Source organism: Hippocampus bargibanti, linkage group LG01, assembly GCF_051943395.1.
Source record: "Hippocampus bargibanti isolate YZ-2025 linkage group LG01, ASM5194339v1, whole genome shotgun sequence".
Taxonomy (NCBI): Eukaryota; Metazoa; Chordata; class Actinopteri; order Syngnathiformes; family Syngnathidae; genus Hippocampus; species Hippocampus bargibanti.
In genome coordinates this window covers 25,472,865-25,492,843 of record NC_142734.1, presented here as the reverse complement: position 1 = coordinate 25,492,843, position 19,979 = coordinate 25,472,865, and the positions used below count along the sequence as shown (strand labels likewise).

The 19,979-nt window shown below is 45.8% G+C and overlaps 1 protein-coding gene across 1 annotated transcript; it reads right to left on the bottom strand.

Annotated features, from left to right (window-relative positions):
* Positions 1-2,164: 2,164 nt before the first annotated feature.
* On the bottom strand, positions 2,165-8,595 carry ackr5 (atypical chemokine receptor 5). Its single transcript, XM_089005116.1, has 3 exons — positions 8,406-8,595; positions 5,976-6,992; positions 2,165-3,063 (listed from the first exon to the last, which is right to left on the bottom strand). Exons 2-3 carry the CDS (start codon positions 6,979-6,981, stop codon positions 2,978-2,980), a joined length of 1,092 nt encoding a protein of 363 aa, XP_088861242.1. The 5' UTR covers positions 6,982-6,992; positions 8,406-8,595; the 3' UTR covers positions 2,165-2,977.
* Between the last annotated feature and the right edge of the window lie 11,384 nt (positions 8,596-19,979).

The following is a 19,979-nucleotide window of genomic DNA, read 5'->3' as shown; positions in this document are numbered from 1 at the left end:
TAAATGATACAACTTCTGGATAGAGTTTAGGTTCTTTATTAGGCATGTGTAGCTCTCGTAGGCTCTCATCAGACTGACTTCCAGCAGCGCGCATGCTCCTTTGGTCTATAGCCAGGCATCACTAGTAGAACATGCAAATACGATTTGCTCATATCATTACAATTACAGTTTAAACAATCATAACTTTCTTAATTTCTCGCAGATTGTAACGAGTAAGGTACCATTGGAAAGATTTAGAAATTCTAAACAAGAACAGAAAACTACGAGAAAAATTCTAAATATAAATTGCAAGCTCTATAAATATATATGCTAATGCTTCTTTTTGCTTGTAACTTGGCAGTTATGGAGAAAATATATATTCACCACTTCTGTGAATTATAAAAATACAACTTACTCATCTTTATAAACTGTAGTGTCAGCAAAAAGAGCGTAAACTTCAATCATTTTTCCCCCCCGTTTCTCATTGTCGTCTTTGGGAATTTTAAGAACCAGCATTGAGGGAAACGTGTAATACGTCATTATAAACTGGATAGCATGGAAAATCTCACCAAAAACCATTACGTAGTTCACAAAAATGCAATGATATACGACTGCGAGTACAGAGTGTGCTCGCTTCACTGGACAGAAACAATCGCGGTGGAATATAGGTCACTGTAGCGTACCTACTTTTTCTGTCATGGCCAATCAAACGACAGTGGGTTTCACCAAAGTTTCTGACCAAAAAGCTTCCCGCCCAAATAAGCAAGTTGGGCAGAAAAGCCAGTTTGATTGTTGACATCTGACAGTTAATCGCTTCACTGGAAACTAATCACTGATCACAATAAGCAACTCCTATTCCAGGGGTAAGGAACCTATGGCTCGCGAGCCATATATGGCTCTTCAGAAGGTTGCGGATCGCCGTCCCGCGCCGGCTTACCAGGTGGGCCAGAGGGTCTGGCTGTCCACTAGGGACCTACGGCTGGCCGGGACTATTCCCAAACTGGGGCCGCGATTCGCGGGCCCATTCGCCGTGGAGGCCATCATCAACCCGGTCGCGGTCCGACTCCGGCTGCCCGCCTCCATGAAAGTTCACCTGGTTTTCCATGTATCACTCATCAAACCGGTGGAATACAACCCCCCCCCCCCAGGTCTACACAGTGCAGGAGATCCTGGATTCGCGGCGCCAGTTACCTGGTCGACTGGGAGGGCTACGGACCGGAGGATCGTCAATGGGTCCCCCGAGCCTGGATCCTGGACCCGTCGCTCCTGAGGACATTCCATGAGGCTTACCCGTCCAAACCGGATGGGCCGCCAGAAGGCGTCCGTTGAGGAAGGGGTACTGTCATGAGCGAGTTGACAGCGGGGCGGGGCCTCCACTCCTGACGTCCGCCAGCTGCTGTCAATTCCCTCATCCCTGACTGTTGGATATTTAAACCCGACGCTGGCACTTACCCAGCGTCGGAAGATATGTCGTCTCGCGCCTGGCCCGTACCTTGAACTTTAATTCAGTACGTGAGTTGCTTCGCCCGAGAATTGTCCAGCCACGATCGCGTCTGTTTGTATGCACCGCATCGTATGCTGCTTTGCACCCTCGTGTGCCTTTTATTTTGTTTGTTAGTGTGGTTGGGTGAATTGCCGCCACCCGCCCACTAGCCTTGCTGTTTTTGTCACTTTTGTTTTGCAAACCTTTTACCGGGTCCGTGTCATCTTGGACCCGCGCTTTCTGTTAATAAATCTTCTGCCTGCACCAACGCCTCTGTCACCTCCTTGGCGATGCACTACCACTTCCTACCTTCCCACTCGTCAGCTGCCACTGTCGTTGTCGGAACGTGACAATTTCTTGGCTAAGCATATCTGGTTTTGTAAATGTCTTTTTATTGACTAGAACAGAAAAGATACACAGAGGAAGTTGCATTGTCGTGCTGCCCCCTTCCCCCACAAAAAAGGGAAAAATAGTCATCACCAGCAGGCTGATGATGACTTGGCACAAATGTGTGACCCCGCACCTCTTAAAATTCCCGTTGTCATCTTCCTGCTATTGTACGAACACCGGCTCTTCCTCTCGCTTATCATTCAAACTGTCAAGTCAGGCAAATTCCACATTGGAAGCAGAACAAGAAAAATATGCAAAAAAAACAGGTCTTACATTTTGCCTTGCATTTGAAAAAATCGGGAAGATAGCAGCTCAGGTTTCCTTAAAATCTGTGAACATTTATTCTTTTGACATTCCAGGATGAATCAAAGGGATGAAGAAAATGGCTTGCAAGAGGGCTCACAGCCAGCTTCAATACGAGGATGGCAGCCACACAGCAAACACTGCAGAATCATGAAGTGTTATGGAAAAAAAGATCTTTGCCTCGCCGGTATCAAGTTTCATTTTGGAACGTGTTTACACAGTGTGCAGTTTGTGATGTTACAAGGCGGGTTATGGAGGGGCGGCTGTCCTGCTTGTTTTTCGAGTCCCCCCTTTGCAACACACCCGATTCAAATGATCATCGGGCCACTTTGCGGGGCCCTGACATTGAACCTGCTCATTTGAATCAGGTACGTTGCAACCATGAGATTTGGAAAGCCTGCAGGACGACGGCCCTCCACGACCTGAGTTTAACGTTTGTGTCCAAAGGTCAAACTTAATGTTCAAAAGTGAAACGTAGCACGTCCCAACTCGAAATGAATGGCATGCAAGTCAATGGCATTTTTGGCACGTTTTCAATTTTTGCACCTGCTGCCACCTCTGCTGAGATTGCAACCCTGCGGAGCACAAGTTGAATCCCCGGGACAATGTGGCTAAAACTTGCAAACAAAATGTTTTGGGCGGGGATTTACCTGACAATTGCATTTTGCGGTCACCAGCGAGCATTCCGTTTACCTGTTTTATCGAAATGGTAGCCACGCTTTGTCACGCGTAGGCCTCTGTATGTTTTTGAGTTGCGCTAAGAGTCTGAATGAGGGAGGGAGTCGACGGAGAGCTCGTTTGAGCAGCCAAACCAAGAACCACTCAGGACTCAACTTCGGAATGGCCGGTACTGACGTCACTCGATTTGCGCGGCGGACCCTCATTGCCGGTCACCTCCCCTCCTCCGCCTCGCCCCCTGGTGGACCGAGGCAGACAATGGCGTTGAGTAGGCGGTCGCGGAAGCTCTTGCTCAGGAAGTTGTCCAGCGATGACGATCACTTTGAGGTGGAGGGTGATGACAAAGAGGAGAAATACGATCCCGACGACGCGGAAGACCACATAGTCTGTGCGGGAAATGGCCAATCGGGCGGCCGGGTAATATTTGCATTGCTTTGTCGCTAGCTTGTCAATAGATCGTTCCCTGTGGTCAACTGAAAGACAACAATCCTTCCCCTTCCGGGCACGTTGGCAATCCCGCATGGGCCAGATGCTGAGAATCAACATCATTCCCGTTTCACGTGCTATTTGGCATTGAGCCGCAAGAGGGTGGTCTTGGCCCGTGTTTCCACATTGGCATGAACTGATTGATCCAAGGATGACTCCGACACGCGGCGTCGAAGAAGAAGCACCCCCCATCGCCCCTCTACGGTTTGCTAAACTCGTTCGTCTGTGTAAGCTCTCAGTCATACAGGAGTGGCCCATCAATGAAAAGGACACTAAATAAATGCTCAGAAAATACTTTATCAACATCGCGAGTAAAGTGTCCTTAAGAGTTTTGAAAGGCGCTTAGAAATTAAATGTATTATTATTACAGTGATATGAATATATATTTAGTAATACCTATGAAACCAAATAATAATAATAATGCATTACATTTTAAGCGCCTTTCAAAGCTCTCAAGTACACTTTACAGTCACAGACAAGCACAGGTACGATAATAAATAAAATACAATCACAAATAGAATGCAATAAATAAAATACAATTATAAATAGAAACAAGACAGAGAGCTACACAATGCTAGTGGGCCTCAATCTGCAGTACATATGCACCGAAAAGCTAGTAACCACTCCTTTGATGACAGTGAGGTCAACATCTTAGCGAAAGAAAATAGATGTTTTGAAAGGGTAGTGAAATAAGCTATTTTTATAAAACGCAAAACCCTTCACTAAATCGCCATGGTGATGTAAGGTTCAATTTGGATCGTTACCATGTAGGCTTAGCCATGCTGATGAGGTGATACCAGGTCGAATGGGGCAATCGGGGCCAGTCATGTAGTCTCTCTCTCTCTCACACACACACACACACACACACACACACACACACACACACACACACACACACACACACATATATATATATATATATATATATATATATATATATATATATATATATATATATATATTCTGTCATGAGCGAGTTGACAGCGGGGCGGGGCCTCCGCTCCTGACGTCCGCCAGCTGCTGTCAATTCCCTCATCACCGACTGTTGGACATTTAAACCCGACGCTGGCACTTACCCAGCGTCGGAAGATACGTCGTCTCGCGCCTGGCCCGTACCTTGAACTTTAATTCAGTACGTGAGTTGCCTCGCCCGAGAATTGTCTAGCCACGATCGCGTCTGTTTGTATGCACCGCATCGTATGCTGCTTTGCACCCTCGTGTGCCTTTTATTTTGTTAGTTAGTGTGGTTGGGTTAATTGCCGCCACCCGCCCACTAGCCTTGCTGTTTTTGTCACTTTTGTTTTGCAAACCTTTTACCGGGTCCGTGTCATCTTGGACCCGCGCTTTCTGTTAAGAAATCTTCTGCCTGCACCAACGCCTCTGTCACCTCCTTGGCGATCCACTACCACTCCCTACCTTCCCACTCGTCAGCTGCCACTGTCGTTGTCGGAACGTGACAATTTCTTGGCTAAGCATATCTGGTTTTGTAAATGTCTTTTTATTGACTAGAACAGAAAAGATACACAGAGGAAGTTGCATTGTCGTGCTACCCCCTTCCCCCCCAAAAAGGGAAAAATAGTCATCACCAGCAGGCTGATGATGACTTGGCACAAATGTGTGACCCCCGCACCTCTTAAAATTCCCATTGTCGTCTTCCTGCTATTGTACGAACACCGGCTCTTCCTCTCGCTTATCATTCAAACTGTCAAGTCAGGCAAATTCCACATTGGAAGCAGAACAAGAAAAATATGCAAAAAAACAAGTCTTACATTTTGCCTTGCATTTAAAAAAATTGGGAAGAAAGCAGCTCAGGTTTCCTTAAAATCTGTGAACATTTATTCTTTTGACATTCCAGGATGAATCAAATGGATGAAGAAAATGGCTTGCAAGAGGGCTCACAGCCAGCTTCAATACGAGGATGGCAGCCACACAGCAAACATACACTGCAGAATCATGAAGTGTTGTGAAAAAAAAAGATCTTTGCCTCGCCGGTATCAAGTTTCACACAGTGTGCAGTTGTATGGAGGGGTGGCTGTCCTGCCTGTTTTTCGAGTCACCCCTTTGCAACACACCCGATTCAAATGATCATCGGCCCACTTTGCGCGGCCCTGACATTGAACCTGCTCATTTGAATCAGGTACGTTGCAACCATGAGATTTGGAAAGCCTGCAGGACGACGGCCCTCCACGACCAGAGTTTAACGTTTGTGTCCAAAGGTCAAACTTAATGTTCAAAAGTGAAACGTAGCACGTCCCAACTCGAAATGAATGGCATGCAAGTCAATGGCATTTTTGGCACGTTTTCAATTTTTGCACCTGCTGCCACCTCTGCTGAGATTGCAACTCTGCGGAGCACAAGTTGAATCCCCGGGACAATGTGGCTAAAACTTGCAAACAAAATGTTTTGGGCGGGGATTTACCTGACAACTGCATTTTGCGGTCACCGGCGAGCATTCCGTTTACCTGTTTTATCGAAATGGTAGCCACGATTTGTCACGCGTAGGCCTCTGTATGTTTCTGAATTGCGCTAAGAGTCTGAATGAGGGAGGGAGTCGACGGAGAGCTCGTTTGAGCAGCCAAACCAAGAACCAATCAGGACTCAACTTCGGAATGGCCGGTACTGACGTCACTCGACTTGCACGGCGGACCCTCATTGCCGGGCACCTCCCCTCCTCCGCCTCGCCCCCTGGGGGACCGAGGCAGGCGGCCGACAATGACGTTGAGGAGGCGGTCGCGGAAGCTCTTGCTCAGGAAGTTGTACAGGACGGGATTGGCCACGCAGTGGAAGAGCGACAGGCTTTGCACCACGCTAAAGGAGAAGTAGACAAACTCCACCATGTTGCAGCTGAAAAGGTTGGGCGCCAGGTCGATGACGATCATCAGCATCATGACCAGGTGGTAGGGCAGCCAGCAGGCGAAGAATACCAGTGAATAGACGTGCACCAGCCACACCTCCCGCCGGCCCCGCACGTCGGGGGCCAGGCGGGCGGCGCGGGCGATCAGCACGTTGCAGGCCACAATGACGGAGGCGGGCCCTAGGAACTGGAAGAGCAGGCACAGGAAGGCCACCGAGACAAACCACTCGGTGTAGCTGCCCTCGGGGATCATGTAGCAGCCCGGCTCGTCCCACTCCAGGAGGTCCACGTGGACGTTCTCCAGCAGCGCCAGCACCAGTGACAAGAGCCAGAGGCCTGCGCACAGGGCCCAGCGGCGCTGACCCGCTGCCGGGAACAAGGCCGGTCCCGAGGGCCGGCTCAGAGACAGGTAGCGCTCCAGTGTCATGGCGGCCAGGAAGAAGGAGCTGCTGTAGAAGTTGATGCCGTAGACCAGGGTGGTCAGTTTGCAGAGGAAGCGGCCCCACAGCCACACGCGATCCACAGTCACCTCCAGCATGAAGAAGGGCAGCACGCCAATCACCATGGCGTCCGACAGGCTGACGTTGAGCACGCAGAAGAGGACACCGCCGGCCGAGTGCCGCCGCCGCCAGTTGACCCACAGCACTAGCGCGTTCCCCAGCAGGCCCGCCACAAACACAAATAGGTAGAGAAGGAAAAGGCAGATGCGCCGGTACTCGGCGTCCAGCTCCAAGGTGCACTCATACACGAACCAGGGTGAGTGATTGGCTGACAGCTGCGAGCCGTTGTGTTCGTTGGCAACACTCATCTCTGGGTCGTCTGGAAAGCAGAGAGACACCCATCAGACCCCATCCCATCTTCACCCAGAACTTTGGTGGTTTTCCCCAAAACGGCTCTCGGTGGCGGTCAAAGCGTGAGATTGGGGGCGGGGGCTTGGTCACTCAATGAATCCTATATATGGCCTACCACAGGAGGTGCTACAACAGTTCTAGGCGGCAGTCATCGATTGAATCCTGTGTTCTTCCATCACGGGTTGATTCGGGGCCGCCACAAAAATGGACAAAATATGACTTAAACGGGCAGTTAGTACGGGGGAAAAAAATCATTGATACCGCCCTTCTCACTCTCGAGGACTTGGACACTGCAAGAACCAAGACAAGGAAAATCCTATTGGACACGTCTCACTCTGCCATAAACTCTCTAAACAGTGAGCCGAATAGAACTGTATAGTGCCTCTTTGTCATTGTCGCTCCAGCTCTGTGCTCACATGAACCACTGTTACTGAGCTACATGTATATAATGTCCAGCACCAGACACTTTGAGGCGCTCAAGGACATCTGCATCATTGCACAATTGTACTACAAATACGACGACTGATCACTTTAAAATGGTTCAATGATTATATTCTACCACTGATCACTTTAGCTCTGCTCACTTATATTAAGGAATTAATTAGATTAGACTAGCCGTTTTTAGTGTCCTCCATACTTATTTGTCATGTCTGTATGATGATACTAGTGCAGCGTGTTCTACCGTAGAAAAATTCCTTGTGTGTTGGCCAATAAAGATGATTCTGATTCTATACTAATTTGATGTTCCAAATTAAACCCCTAGATTACAGCACTTGGCACACGCAGGTAACAGCACTACTGCCAAATGGATTCATTCAACATCCTAGCCAGACGTGATTGATTTGAAGACGGTAGGCTGATTGACCACGGGCCGCATTTGGTCCCCTGGGCTAGACTTTGGACGTGCTGCCCACCCATACTTGACTCTTGAGTTAGTTACAATTGATTATCACTCACAGTTCTGCAACACATTGAATTGACGAAGATTTTGGGCTTGAAAAGTTTGAGAAGGCCCTGATTCTGCATGGCTGTGACGCAAGCAAACAAGCACAATGAACAGCATTGCCCTCAAAGTCAATCATTGATTTTTTTTTTCTTTTTTCCAGAAGCAGCTGTCGGAGCCACCAACTTACCTTGTTCCACAAACATCAAAGGTGGGGGTAAATCACCTTCAGTTTTTGTTTTTTTTCCAAATTTACACAGAGAAAAATGGAGCCATCAGAGGAAAGCCGTTCTCAATATAAAATTAAGGAGAACCGAGAACCGGGAAGCAGAGCTTATTTACAGACCAAATGTGTCAAAATGTCCACGAGAAAATAGACGGGCATCATCCTTACATAAATAAATATCTATGATAAATGTCGTATTTAGAAATGAGCACCTGGTGTGTCAATCTGTCAAACTCCACTTGGGAAGATTGAACGGCCAGCTGTCGTACGGCGTGTTACTCGGGGCACTTGGATGGCGATGCGTCCTGGCTGGCAGAGCGGCGGCGACTGCTTTGCGGCTCAGATAGCGACGAATGTCTGATCTGCGCGCCGGCCTCTGTTGCTTTCTTCCTCCCTGCGGCCGACAAAGCAAACAGGACATCCTGTGAGAGTTGTCAAGTGCAGGAAGCCCCTCGCTTCAACTTCAACATTGGCATTCTGAGCAACTCTCGACTGTACTACAGTGCTACCCGACGATTATTGATCAACATTGGCAAAGTTTCGCATCACATGACGAGCCCAAAAAGGGCTTCTCCAGGTATTCTCAAATGATGATGATCTCCATTCATTTGCTCACAAGCCGACCGTGTTTCTGTGAAATGTGGAGAATTGGATTTAATTACTCGGCAACCGTATGTGCAGCGCCTCTGCAAGGGTAGGGAAACTATCCATGTTCTGAAGCCATCACAGAAGGGCGGCGGGCATGCTGGAGCCGATGCCGGCTGTATTCGCTCACTAGTTTGGGAAAAATGAGCATGGTCAAGGTGATTGCGAAGATCTCTGATGCTTTCCCTCCACTCACTTCCTTTCAGCAGCATGTTTATGTTGATGTATTTTCAGATTTACAACATGTCAATCCTCCATGAAGCGTCTCCAGCTGGTCCAAAATGCTCCTGCTCGCCTTTTGATTGGTACTCGTAGGAGGGAGCACATAACTCCTACTCTGGCATCGCTTCACTGGCTCCCTATACATTTTAGAGTTCTTTTTAAAAAATCGTATTACAGTGGGGCCTCAGTTTACGAACACCTTGCCTTATGGAATTTTCGGTTTACAAACGTTAAATTTATGAAAATTAAACCTTGGATTAAGCACTACTTTTCGGGATGCACACGGAGCGCGCCCCACCACGGCTGGCGGAGTAATCTTCAGCGGAAGAACACCAAAGAACACGACCGAACAGCGCCGGCCTACCTTTCCATGCCCCCTTTCTCTGAGTGCACACGTCGACCCTCTTCACTGATTTTTTACAGATAGTTTTGCTGTTATGGGACAGAAAAAGACCCCACCACAGGCTCGTGTTCAGCCGAAGAAGACATAAAACAAAATTACAGTCGAGGAGAAGAAGGAGATCGTTGAGAAACATAAACGATGTGTGCGTTTGTCTGATTTAGCGGCTTAGCGGCTATGCTAAGTCCACCATTGCTACCATACTTCATAACAAAGCTTTACTCAAAGGCTTTATTTACTCGATGCTTTCAGCTGATAGAAAAGGCTTGGCATGATGTTACCCTTCGATCCTTGAAAGCAGCATGGAACAATTTGTGGCCCTCATGCATCGTTGAGAGGGACTTTGAAGGATTTGATCCTCATCACTGTTGTTTTGGACGACATTGTTTCCATTGGACAGAACATGGGACTCGAAGTGGATGCAGATGACATCGAGGAGCTTGTTGCTGACCATCATGAGGTCCTCAACACAGAGGATTTGATTTGCCTTCAAGAGGACAAGCATTCAGGAGTTGTCATCTGAGGGCGAGGAGGAGGAGATGGCTGCAGCATCAAGTGAGTGGAATGATGTGCAGGCTTTTATTGAACAGTTCTATCCAGAAAAGACTGTGGCTATGAGAATCATCATCGTGATGAATGATAATGTGATGCCTCAGTTTCGTAAGACCTTACAAGTCAGAAAGCAACAGGTGTCAATCAAGAGCCATCAACGACCATCACACATGTAAATAAAGTGACTTTATTCTACAGTGCAGTGTATTTCTTTCATTACAATACAATAGCACATTTATTATACATCGAATAAGGTATATTGTGTGAAGTTTTAAAGGACAACCGACGTCTCCGGACAAGTTATGTCCATAATTTGTAAAATGACTTCGAATGACTTCTACTGGGCGTATTTTAATAAGATTCCACCGCATATAGCTATATTTTACATTTTAAGACTCGCGCTGAACATTCAGGAAGTCTTGTTTTTGAGTTGGTGACGAGTCCGTACGTGACTTCAGAAAAGGACCGCCTCCTCACCGTAAAAATGACGTATTGTAGCGTCTTTCCATCACGTCAATGTATTTTGCTGTACTGTTTTTTTAACCCAGTCTTACACCCAAAAGCCACCAGCAGAGGGAGGCAAACTCCATGGAAAGAGAGTATCAGCCTGTGGAAAGAGCTGATTCATTCCTCACCGGAGCTGGTCGCCATTTTTCTGCCTCTTCTTGGGTGAGACATTACCCCCCGCCCGTTTGCCTCAAAATGGCCCAAATAAATTCTTTAATCGATTGCAAACATGTATGCTTTGCTCATCAGTACTATTTGAATCATATTCATAACTGGATGTGTAACAACAAAGCATATTCTCCGAATCTGAAGCCATTGTTTTGATTCACAAGCAATGCAAGACGTATTGGCGTGACGTCACGAAAGGGGGGCGGGACTTTCTGAAAATGCCCAATTCGCAGCTCAATTTTTTTGCAGATTTTGGACACTTTATGTCATTTTTATTGGTGTTTTGCATTTGACTAAAAATATCATACTGCATGTTTTGGGTATTTTAGATGCTATAAGACGTTTTTCTGGTGTCAGTTAAAAAACAAAAAATTGACGTCGGTTGTCCTTTAAGGCTTATTTAGTTGAAAACTTTATTTTATGGAGACCTGTGAACAGATTATTCTCATTTTAATGGTTTCCTATGGGAAATAATTTTTGGGGATACACACTTTTCACCTTACACACTCGGTCTGGGAACCAATTAAGTCATAAGCCCAGGCCCAACTGTATTTGTTTTCGAATATTGGGCTCGCTCCTCCTTACCTCTCTGAGCTCATCCACCACTTACACACTTTCCCGGCGTCTCAGGTCTGATGACCAGCCATTATTAGATGTGCGAAAAACAAAACATACGCTCAGAGGGTATTGAGACTTTTCCGTTGCTGGTCCCACTCTCTGGAATGACCTGCCTCTGAACATTCGGCAAGCCCGCTCGCTGCCCATCTTTAAAACCTGCCTCAAAACTCACCTGTACTCTTTGGCTTTGACTCGGCATGATTCAGACTTAATCTTAGTTTTCCTCTAGGGTGCTTTCTACTATCTTTGTGACTGCTTTATTTCCCGTATAGCAGCGGTGCTCATTACGTCGATCGCGATCTACCGTGACAGTAAAAAAACATTTGTCAGCCTATCAAACGTCCTGTCACTTGATTGACATACAGGGCAACCATTCAGATTCATATCAAAATTTACAAGCTAGTCAGCGGATTACCTCAGATTGTGTTACCTGTGGTCTGCTGAAAATTGATATGCACCACGACTTCAAATAAAGAAAACTTAAAATATCCTTCCTGGATCTGGCTGAGTGAACTTTTATCATTTTTCCACCCGTTTGCCGTCTCGCCGCATAACAGATAGGTGTCCATGTTAAGCGCTTTGTTACAGCTTCAGCTGTTGTTAAAGCGTCATATAAATTAATATGTATTGCATTGTAGTTTTGCTTTTTTGAATGTTGCTGTGCCGATGACCATTTTGTGTTTGGGAGTCTTTTACTAAGCATCTTTATTAAGTTCATAGAGTTGCTTGTTCTGTAGCCACAAGGGTAAATAAGACAGCGTCTTCTTGTGCCGGTACCAAGCCCGGATAAATACAAAGGGTTGTGTTAGGAAGGGCATCCGACGTAAAATCTTGGCCAAAACAAACATGTGAATCAAACCTCTGAAGATGGAGGACACTGATTCACTGTTGCGACTCCTTGAAGGGAAAAGCCCAAAGGAAAGGAAGAAGTTCACGTTTGTTTGATTATTTCAATCTTAGCCAATAGACATCTTTGTTTTTCCAAAGTGCAGGGAGTAGCCAGGCTCAGCAGATGTCTGAAAAAGAAGCAGGCACAGTGAAAACTTTGACTCGTCAAAAGCTCTCCCACAAAAGAGGGTCAGCAAAAGTTCACTCAGAACTGCAATGCTCATCTTTCATATGCCGCTCTGTTAAGTCCAAACCAAAACAAATATACATGACAATGCAATCGATCCTGGTTGATGCAGCGCTTTCACAAGGTTTCATTCAAGAATCATTTCTCCAATTTTGCATCCCTGCCAACTTCTGAAACCAGAAAAGCCTAGTAATACGCCAGGGTCCAGGTAACTGCGCATGTGTCGTTAAGATGTCTGCAGTTCCGCTTGTCAGCCTTTCTTTTATCATTTCAAATAATGTACAGCGTACTACTACTTGTGTACGGGAATTGTAATCATTTATACGAGCAGCTATTAGCCAAGGTTGACAGGTATGAAACTCAAACCCGCATCATTTTCATCTGTTCTTGAGCGAAATCTAACTCCTGGAAATGCTTGGGAGTATTGCTCACGAATCGAAGATAGTTTTCTTTTCCTTTTCACACTTTTTTGTTGATTTTTCTCCGGCAGATACCATTACACGACAATGATAAAAACGACGCTAACTGTTGAGTCTCGATTCCAGGAATGAGCTGTCACTTTGGATTCCAGGAAAGACCCGTACCACGCGCATGCACAATTCATCAAATGAACAGCTAGCAATGTGCCGATCACCTGTTCCCATATTTTGAATTAACGTTGAGTACAGTACAGTGGCACCTCAGTTTTCGAACGACTCAAAGTTCGAACAAATCGGAGTCCGAACAAAATATTCGAGAAATTCTTGCTTCCTAGTTCGAACACCAATCGGTGTTCGAACGCCGGTACGATGTGTGAGTGTGTACGCGAGGGTGGGGTGCTGAGCGGCGTACGGGTGTATCGCTCTCTCCGTGACCAACTGTTGTCGCTTGCGGACGTATTGCGTTTTGATCTAGCATTTGATATAGGTGCACGAAGAGTTTTAGCCCCTAATCATGCCTCCAGAGAAAGTAGGTGCTGCTACAAGTGAAAAAAGAAAAGTAGTGCGTACAACTATTTCATTTAAAAAGAAATAATCGCAAAATATGAAGGAGGTGTGCGAGTGTCTGATATGGCTAGGGAATACAGCATGGCGAAATCTACGATCAAAGAGTCACGATCAAAAGAATAAGGAGGCTGTGAAATCTAGTGATGTGGCTGTGGGAGTGAGAGCAAGTGTCATTGGATAGATATTTTAAGAGAAAAGAACATCCTGTTGCCGAGTCATCCGAGCGAGAGTGACGTGAACTGACTCGTCGGAATGTAGTGGAATGTTTGGGATCCAAAAGCAGGTGGCAGAGACATACTAACCAAGCAGGATGTTTATTCACAAATAAAAGAAAACATAGTGAGTAAGAAGGCAGGGGGTGATCCGACCCGCTTACTACGCCAAGAAGCAAATGGCACACAAGGGTGCAAAATTACGCAATCCCGGAAGATGACATAAATTTACGGGACGCAGGGAAAATACCTCGGACCGGATACACTCGCGCATCGAAGGCAGAGTCCAGGCACGGTGGCGAGGTGAGTCAATCATCCGGCATTGGCGAGGTGATTGCGAACCGTATAAATGCCCCGTGTCCGTGATTAGAGAATTGACAGCAGGTGGAGGGCTGCCGGGAAAGGCAGCCCCGCCCCCCGCTGTCAACTCGCACGTGACAGGAGCAAAGAGATTTGAATGTGTGAGCACAACCTCAGACAGAAGAGCTCCTCAAAGTTTTTATGGAAGGGGACTCCTTCCAAACAATAAATTTCCTTCCTCCGTCCACCTGCGCCTTCTGCTGACCACCACAAAGGTAAAAAATCCTGGGTTACATTTATGTTTATGTTTATGTTATTTGTGTCTTTGCCATTTTGCTTAACATTTTCGGAGATATACATTGCTTTTTATGTGTTGGTCAAGATCTTACTGTGCAATTTCATGCATAAAATAATGTATAAAATACTGTACTAAAAAGGTCAACATTCAGCGTGTTCGAACGGATTAAAACGATTTACATTATTTTGAAATGGGAAAATGGTTTTGGTGTTCGAACAAATCGGTTTTCGAACAGGGTTCTGGAATGGATTATGGTCGAGAACCGAGGTACCACTGTACTTACTTCTGTGTGTCACGGTTTGCATTGTGGTGGTGGTGGTGGATCCCAAAAAAGCAGGCAGGAGAGAGCAGCAGGGTGTAATTGACAAATGGTATTAAAATAAAGTCGGCAATGACCCGACAACAAATGGTCATGCTGGGAGTCTTTTTAACTGCCACTGATTGGAATGACCAACACCTGTGTAGGTGCAGGCGGGGCTGACAGCGCCACCCATATGTCGGCAACCAGATCGTGACACTGTGTAAAGTCTCAGTCGTACAGGAGTGGTCCATCATCTGTACTTCTTTTTCAAAGAAGTACAGATGACGACTGAAGAAACCTTTTCATCGCTACAGTACTTACTACAGTAAAGTCTCGTTATATCGATATTCTCGGGAGTTAGAAAAAATGTCGATATAACCGTACTGTCCTGCGCCGAACTGCATTAAGGGGGGGGGGCAACACGTAAACGGGTGATCTTTGATATGTCATGTCATTTTATCATTGGGTTCATGGATTGCGTATCTAACATGCTTTTTGTACAGTAGTGAACTGAAAAATAAATTTGTGGATAAAATAAAAACGTCTTTACACTTTTTTAATGACTACTGTATTCACTCTATTCACACGAAACCACGAAAAAAACAGTGATTGTTGCAAGCGATAAGGATATCTGAATGCTACACAATTATATACATGGATGAAAAACCAAAACTGCAACGTTTACATTACTTCCGTTGATGAAGTATGTTTGGTCTGAGAACCGTGTTGCGCCCAAAAGCCGCCAGAAGAGGGCATCCAAGCGCCATATAAGAAACGAAGGTGGCCATAGGAGCTCGCCATTTTGTGCCTCTTTTTTTGGGTGAGAGATGTTCCCCCAATTGTTGAAGACGGTAGAAAATGTCATCTGCTACACACGAGCTGGCGTCTGAAAATGCGACCGATACAGATTTCGATGATGGTGGTACTGTATTTCTATACCCCCTAAGCAAATATCGATTCACCGTAAGTATCTTTTGTATCGATATAAACATAGCAAAATGGCCGGCGGGAGATGAAAATGAGCACCATAGTAACCAGATTATCGTAAAAACCATGAATCGTACTAAACGGAACTTATTATACATAAAAAGACTAGAAATGTGCACGGGAAATGAAAATAGTGTCGTAATAAGCAGTATTATCAATATAAACGATATCGATATAACGAGACTTTACTGTATTTGGACGATTTTGGATTTATTGTTTTTATTGGAAACCATCATTTTCATCGCTTCTTAGCCAAGAAACTTCGTCAGCAAACTAAAGTCTTACTGGTAGTTTAGGCCCTATTTATATATCCCTACTGTCCAGACATGGCGGTGCCGGACTCTGCTATGATAGGTCCCTGCTCTCAGGTTGGTGGTAGCAGAGGACTACTCCCTGCAGCTGCTCCACTGATAGTTCCTATCGTTCTGACTAATGACTGGCCCGATTGCCCCACTTCGACCGGTATCACCTCATCAGTATTACTAATCCTATGTTGCCTAAACTATTGTATGAACGATCCAAATTGAACCGCACCCCACCAAACCGGTTTAATGAAGGATTTAGTTGTTGTATTTATTATATAGTTGTTTTATTTATTATATATGGGGCGGCCCGGTAGTCAAGTCGAGTTAGCACACCGGCTTCACAGTGCAGAGGTCGCCAGTTCGCGTCCCGGTCCGGCCTCCCTGTGTGGAGTGTGCATGTTCTCCCTGGAACCGCGTGGGTTTTCTCCAAAAACATGCATGGCAGGCAGATTTACCACTCCAAATTGTCCCTAGGTGTGAGTGTGAGAGTGACTGTTGTATGTCTTTGTGTGCCCTGCGATTGGCTGGCAACCAATTCGGGGTGTCCCCCGCCTCATGCCCGAAGACAGCTGAGATAGGCTTCAGTACCCCCCGCGACCCTAATGAGGAATAAGTGGTACGGAAAATGAGATGAGATGAGATTTATTATATATTTATTTATTTTAGGATTTAGTTGTTATATGCTCCCCCCAACCTGAGAGCAGGGACCTATCATAGCAGAGTCCGGCACCACCATGTCTGGACAGTAGGGATATATATATAGGGCCTAAACTACCAGTAAGACTTTAGTTTGCTGACGAAGTTTCTTGGATAATAAGCAAAACGTCCGACACCTTCAAAGAAGTACAGATGACGGCTGAAGAAACCTTTTCATCGATGGACCACTCCTGTACGACTGAGAGCTTACACAGACATAATTTTCATTATTAATTCGTAACCCGGAATGGGATCATGAAAACCGTAGTTTTTACGGCAGGTATGGTCGTGGCGCATGTTGGCATCGGGGCCCACGGAAAAGCTGCTGCATAGCACCGCCAAGGCCTCGCCTCTCCTCGAAGACAGGTGACCAGGGAGAGTCCTCCGTGGACCTCTGTCTGAAGCTGCCAACCACCCCTTGAGCCAACGGGAAAGCGACGGACGGAACACTGGGTCGCTGTGCTCTCGTGAGTTTGATGGCATTCAGCGGTTGCGTCGATTGGTTCCTGTGGCGTTTCCGCTGCAGGAGCGAGCAAAGGCTTGATGCCGTTCTGGGACGTGTCAGCAATTTGCAATCTGTCCCGGAACCGAGCACACGATTGCCAAGGCGGGAGTGCGGCTGTGATGAGAGACTTCCCCCACAGTCAGCATGTTCTGTCCGCTCTACTTTGACAGGAAAGAACCAGTCAGCAGAAGTCGTCCTTGTGTTGCTTTGTGTAAGCGTGTTTGGTAAATAATGAAATAAAATGTCTGGGTAGAGGTGAGGTTCTTTATTAGGACTGCCGTCTTCGTCGGAGGGAGAAGGCAATTGACATGTGAGCCTCTCATAGGACTGACTCGCTGCAGCGCATGCTCTGTTTGGTCGATAGCCAGGCATCGCTACTAGTCAAACAAGCAAATACAATTTGCACATGTCATTACATCTCCCTTTCTTCATTTAATTATATACTTTTAACAAATGTAATTAATTTAATTATGGCAACATACAGTATTTTTGTGCGCTGTAATTACTCAATTTAAACTTGAATAATGTCTTTCCAAATTCTCCAACAATAAACGAAATATTCACATGAAACATTCCCTCATCTTTTTACCACATGAGCACGTTACATGGCTTCAATCAGTCTCTCAGGTGGGTTCACTTTCCTTGAGGATTTTTGGATAGCATGTCCTGAAAATAGAAGTGTCACAATGAATGGACTTTCAGCTTCGTGAGGTCCTTCAACAGTCTCTGTTCCAACAGTCTCTGTTCGTTCACTTGCTACTGCTGGTTCTTTGAGAAGATCTCCTGTTTCTCCTTGAAACACCACATTCCTCTGTCTGAACGTTGTGTGACCTTTCTGTGACCATGCGTCTGTTCTGTCTTTGTACCTTACTTGGTCACCAGTATGTAGTTCAGGTAGGTTCCGTGTTCTTCTGTCATGGTAGAACTTCTATTTTTGTTTCTGTTGTCCTTCGAGCTTCCTTACTCTCCCCGTCCTATGTTTTAAGCTGGTTTCCCGGTATCTGTTTTTGTTTCTGTTCTTCTTTGAGCTTCCTTACTTTCTCCCCTTCCTTTGTTTTTATCAGGTTTTTCGGGATGGGTAAGTTGATTGCACTTAATAAGATGTGACTTTCATGTTTGCTGTTCGTATTTTTGGTCTTGGTCTGATATTCCTGAAATCCGTCTCTGACATGACATTCACATTGGCTCCAGTATCCAATTTGAATTTTAGATAGATGTCGTTCACTTTCAGTGTTGTGATCCAATCTTTTTCTCCTCTTTCATATTTTACACCATGCACATGGAATTCCTCTACTTCATAATGATCATCTACTGCATCGATCTTGCCTTGCTTTGTTGCAGCTTCAGCTGTTGTTAAGGTGTTATATAAATTAATATGTATTGCATTGTATTGTATTCTTTTCTTGGTTCTTGCAGCAACAAGCAAAATGATTAGCTTTGTTGCAGTTTTTACATATTTTCCCAAATGCTGGACACTGCTTCGGGGATGTTGCGTCCCACATGTACAAGATTCTTGTTTGAATATCCTATTTTTGTTGTCTCACTCCTGCTTTCACATCAGCAGTCTTGTTTTTGTAGAACCTGTGTCCATTTTTCCCACTGCATCCACATTGCAGCTAGCGTCATTTAGCAGCTCTTTTGCCTGAGATTTAACAATTTAAGCGGCTCTACACGGTGCTAAGACTTTCTCCAGGTCCAGATCTGATTCTCTGAGTAGCCTTTCTCTCGGTATATTATCTGTTTTCGATCAGTGATTCTGTTAATCCACCGAACTTGAATGTCTTTTATCTATTTGTCAGCTCATTTGCACATTATTGTAGACCTCTAGTGTTGGGTTTATTTTGATCGTTCGTCCCTGGTTCATTGCTTCTACGGGTGTTGATGGAAGAGGATGGTTAAATCATCAGGGAGCCAGGTGTAGAACAGAAAGTTGGTTTAATCTTGAAGAGAGCGGAGACACCCCGGTGTCGGCTAAGGAGGAAGCATGGCGAAAGAGCGAGAACTAGAAAAGGGAGAGCATTTATACGTGGCACACAGTGTGTGACGCGATAGGATGTGACGTAATGTAGATGCGACATCATGTAAAGGAAGGCAGGATATGACGTATCAGGAAGTCCAAACGTAAACAAAGATTATAAAGCGATGTTTAGAGATGTTTGTATCACAAATTACCCCAACATCTCCCCCTGACGGACATATCTAACATCGGTGGAGGTGAACAAAAAGAAGAAAGAAAATCACAAAATAGAACATTCACAATGGAAACAATTTCAAATTAAATCATGTCATCGCTACAACAGTCAAATCATCATGGCATCCTGTATGGTGATCACCAGGACGACGAGGAGGAATGAAATTGTTTGTAGCATTTGTCGCAAGCAGGCCCCAGGGTGTGGTACGGATGAGCAGGTGTCTGGGAAAGGGTGTGTGATCTGTCGACGCGGCTCCAGTGACAGAGAAAGAGGGAAGAGGGGGCACTGGGCTGTCCGCTCTCTCTGCTGGCAGACCACCCCCGTCCCTCTTTGTCTTAGCGAAGCTAACACAACGCACGTACATACACAATACACAAAAGCACACATAAACTTACATATACATAGACAAAAGACAAAGGACTCAAAGGGAAGACAAAAAGACACACACAAAAAAGGCTCCTCCAAACAGCCCCCCCTCACCCTCTGTCCCCCGGACAATGAGAAACCCCGTAGCAACGGCTAGCTGTGCTGACCACGCGCTCATGTTGGTGAATGCATTAATGTTACGGTAATCCACGATCTATTGCAGCTGCAATTGAACAAAAAAAGAACACATAATCGCCCGAATCAGATTAATAAATTAATCTTTCTTCAGTCCTCGCACGAGAATTCCAGGAGTTCAAGCCCTCTGAAGAATCCCACCCGGAATTGCCTCGGTCTTACATTACGTTAGCCGAGCGTGCGGCAGCAAACTCGATGACCCGAAATAGCATGAATCGGTCACGTACGAAACCGTCGTACATAGGCTCGAGATCCG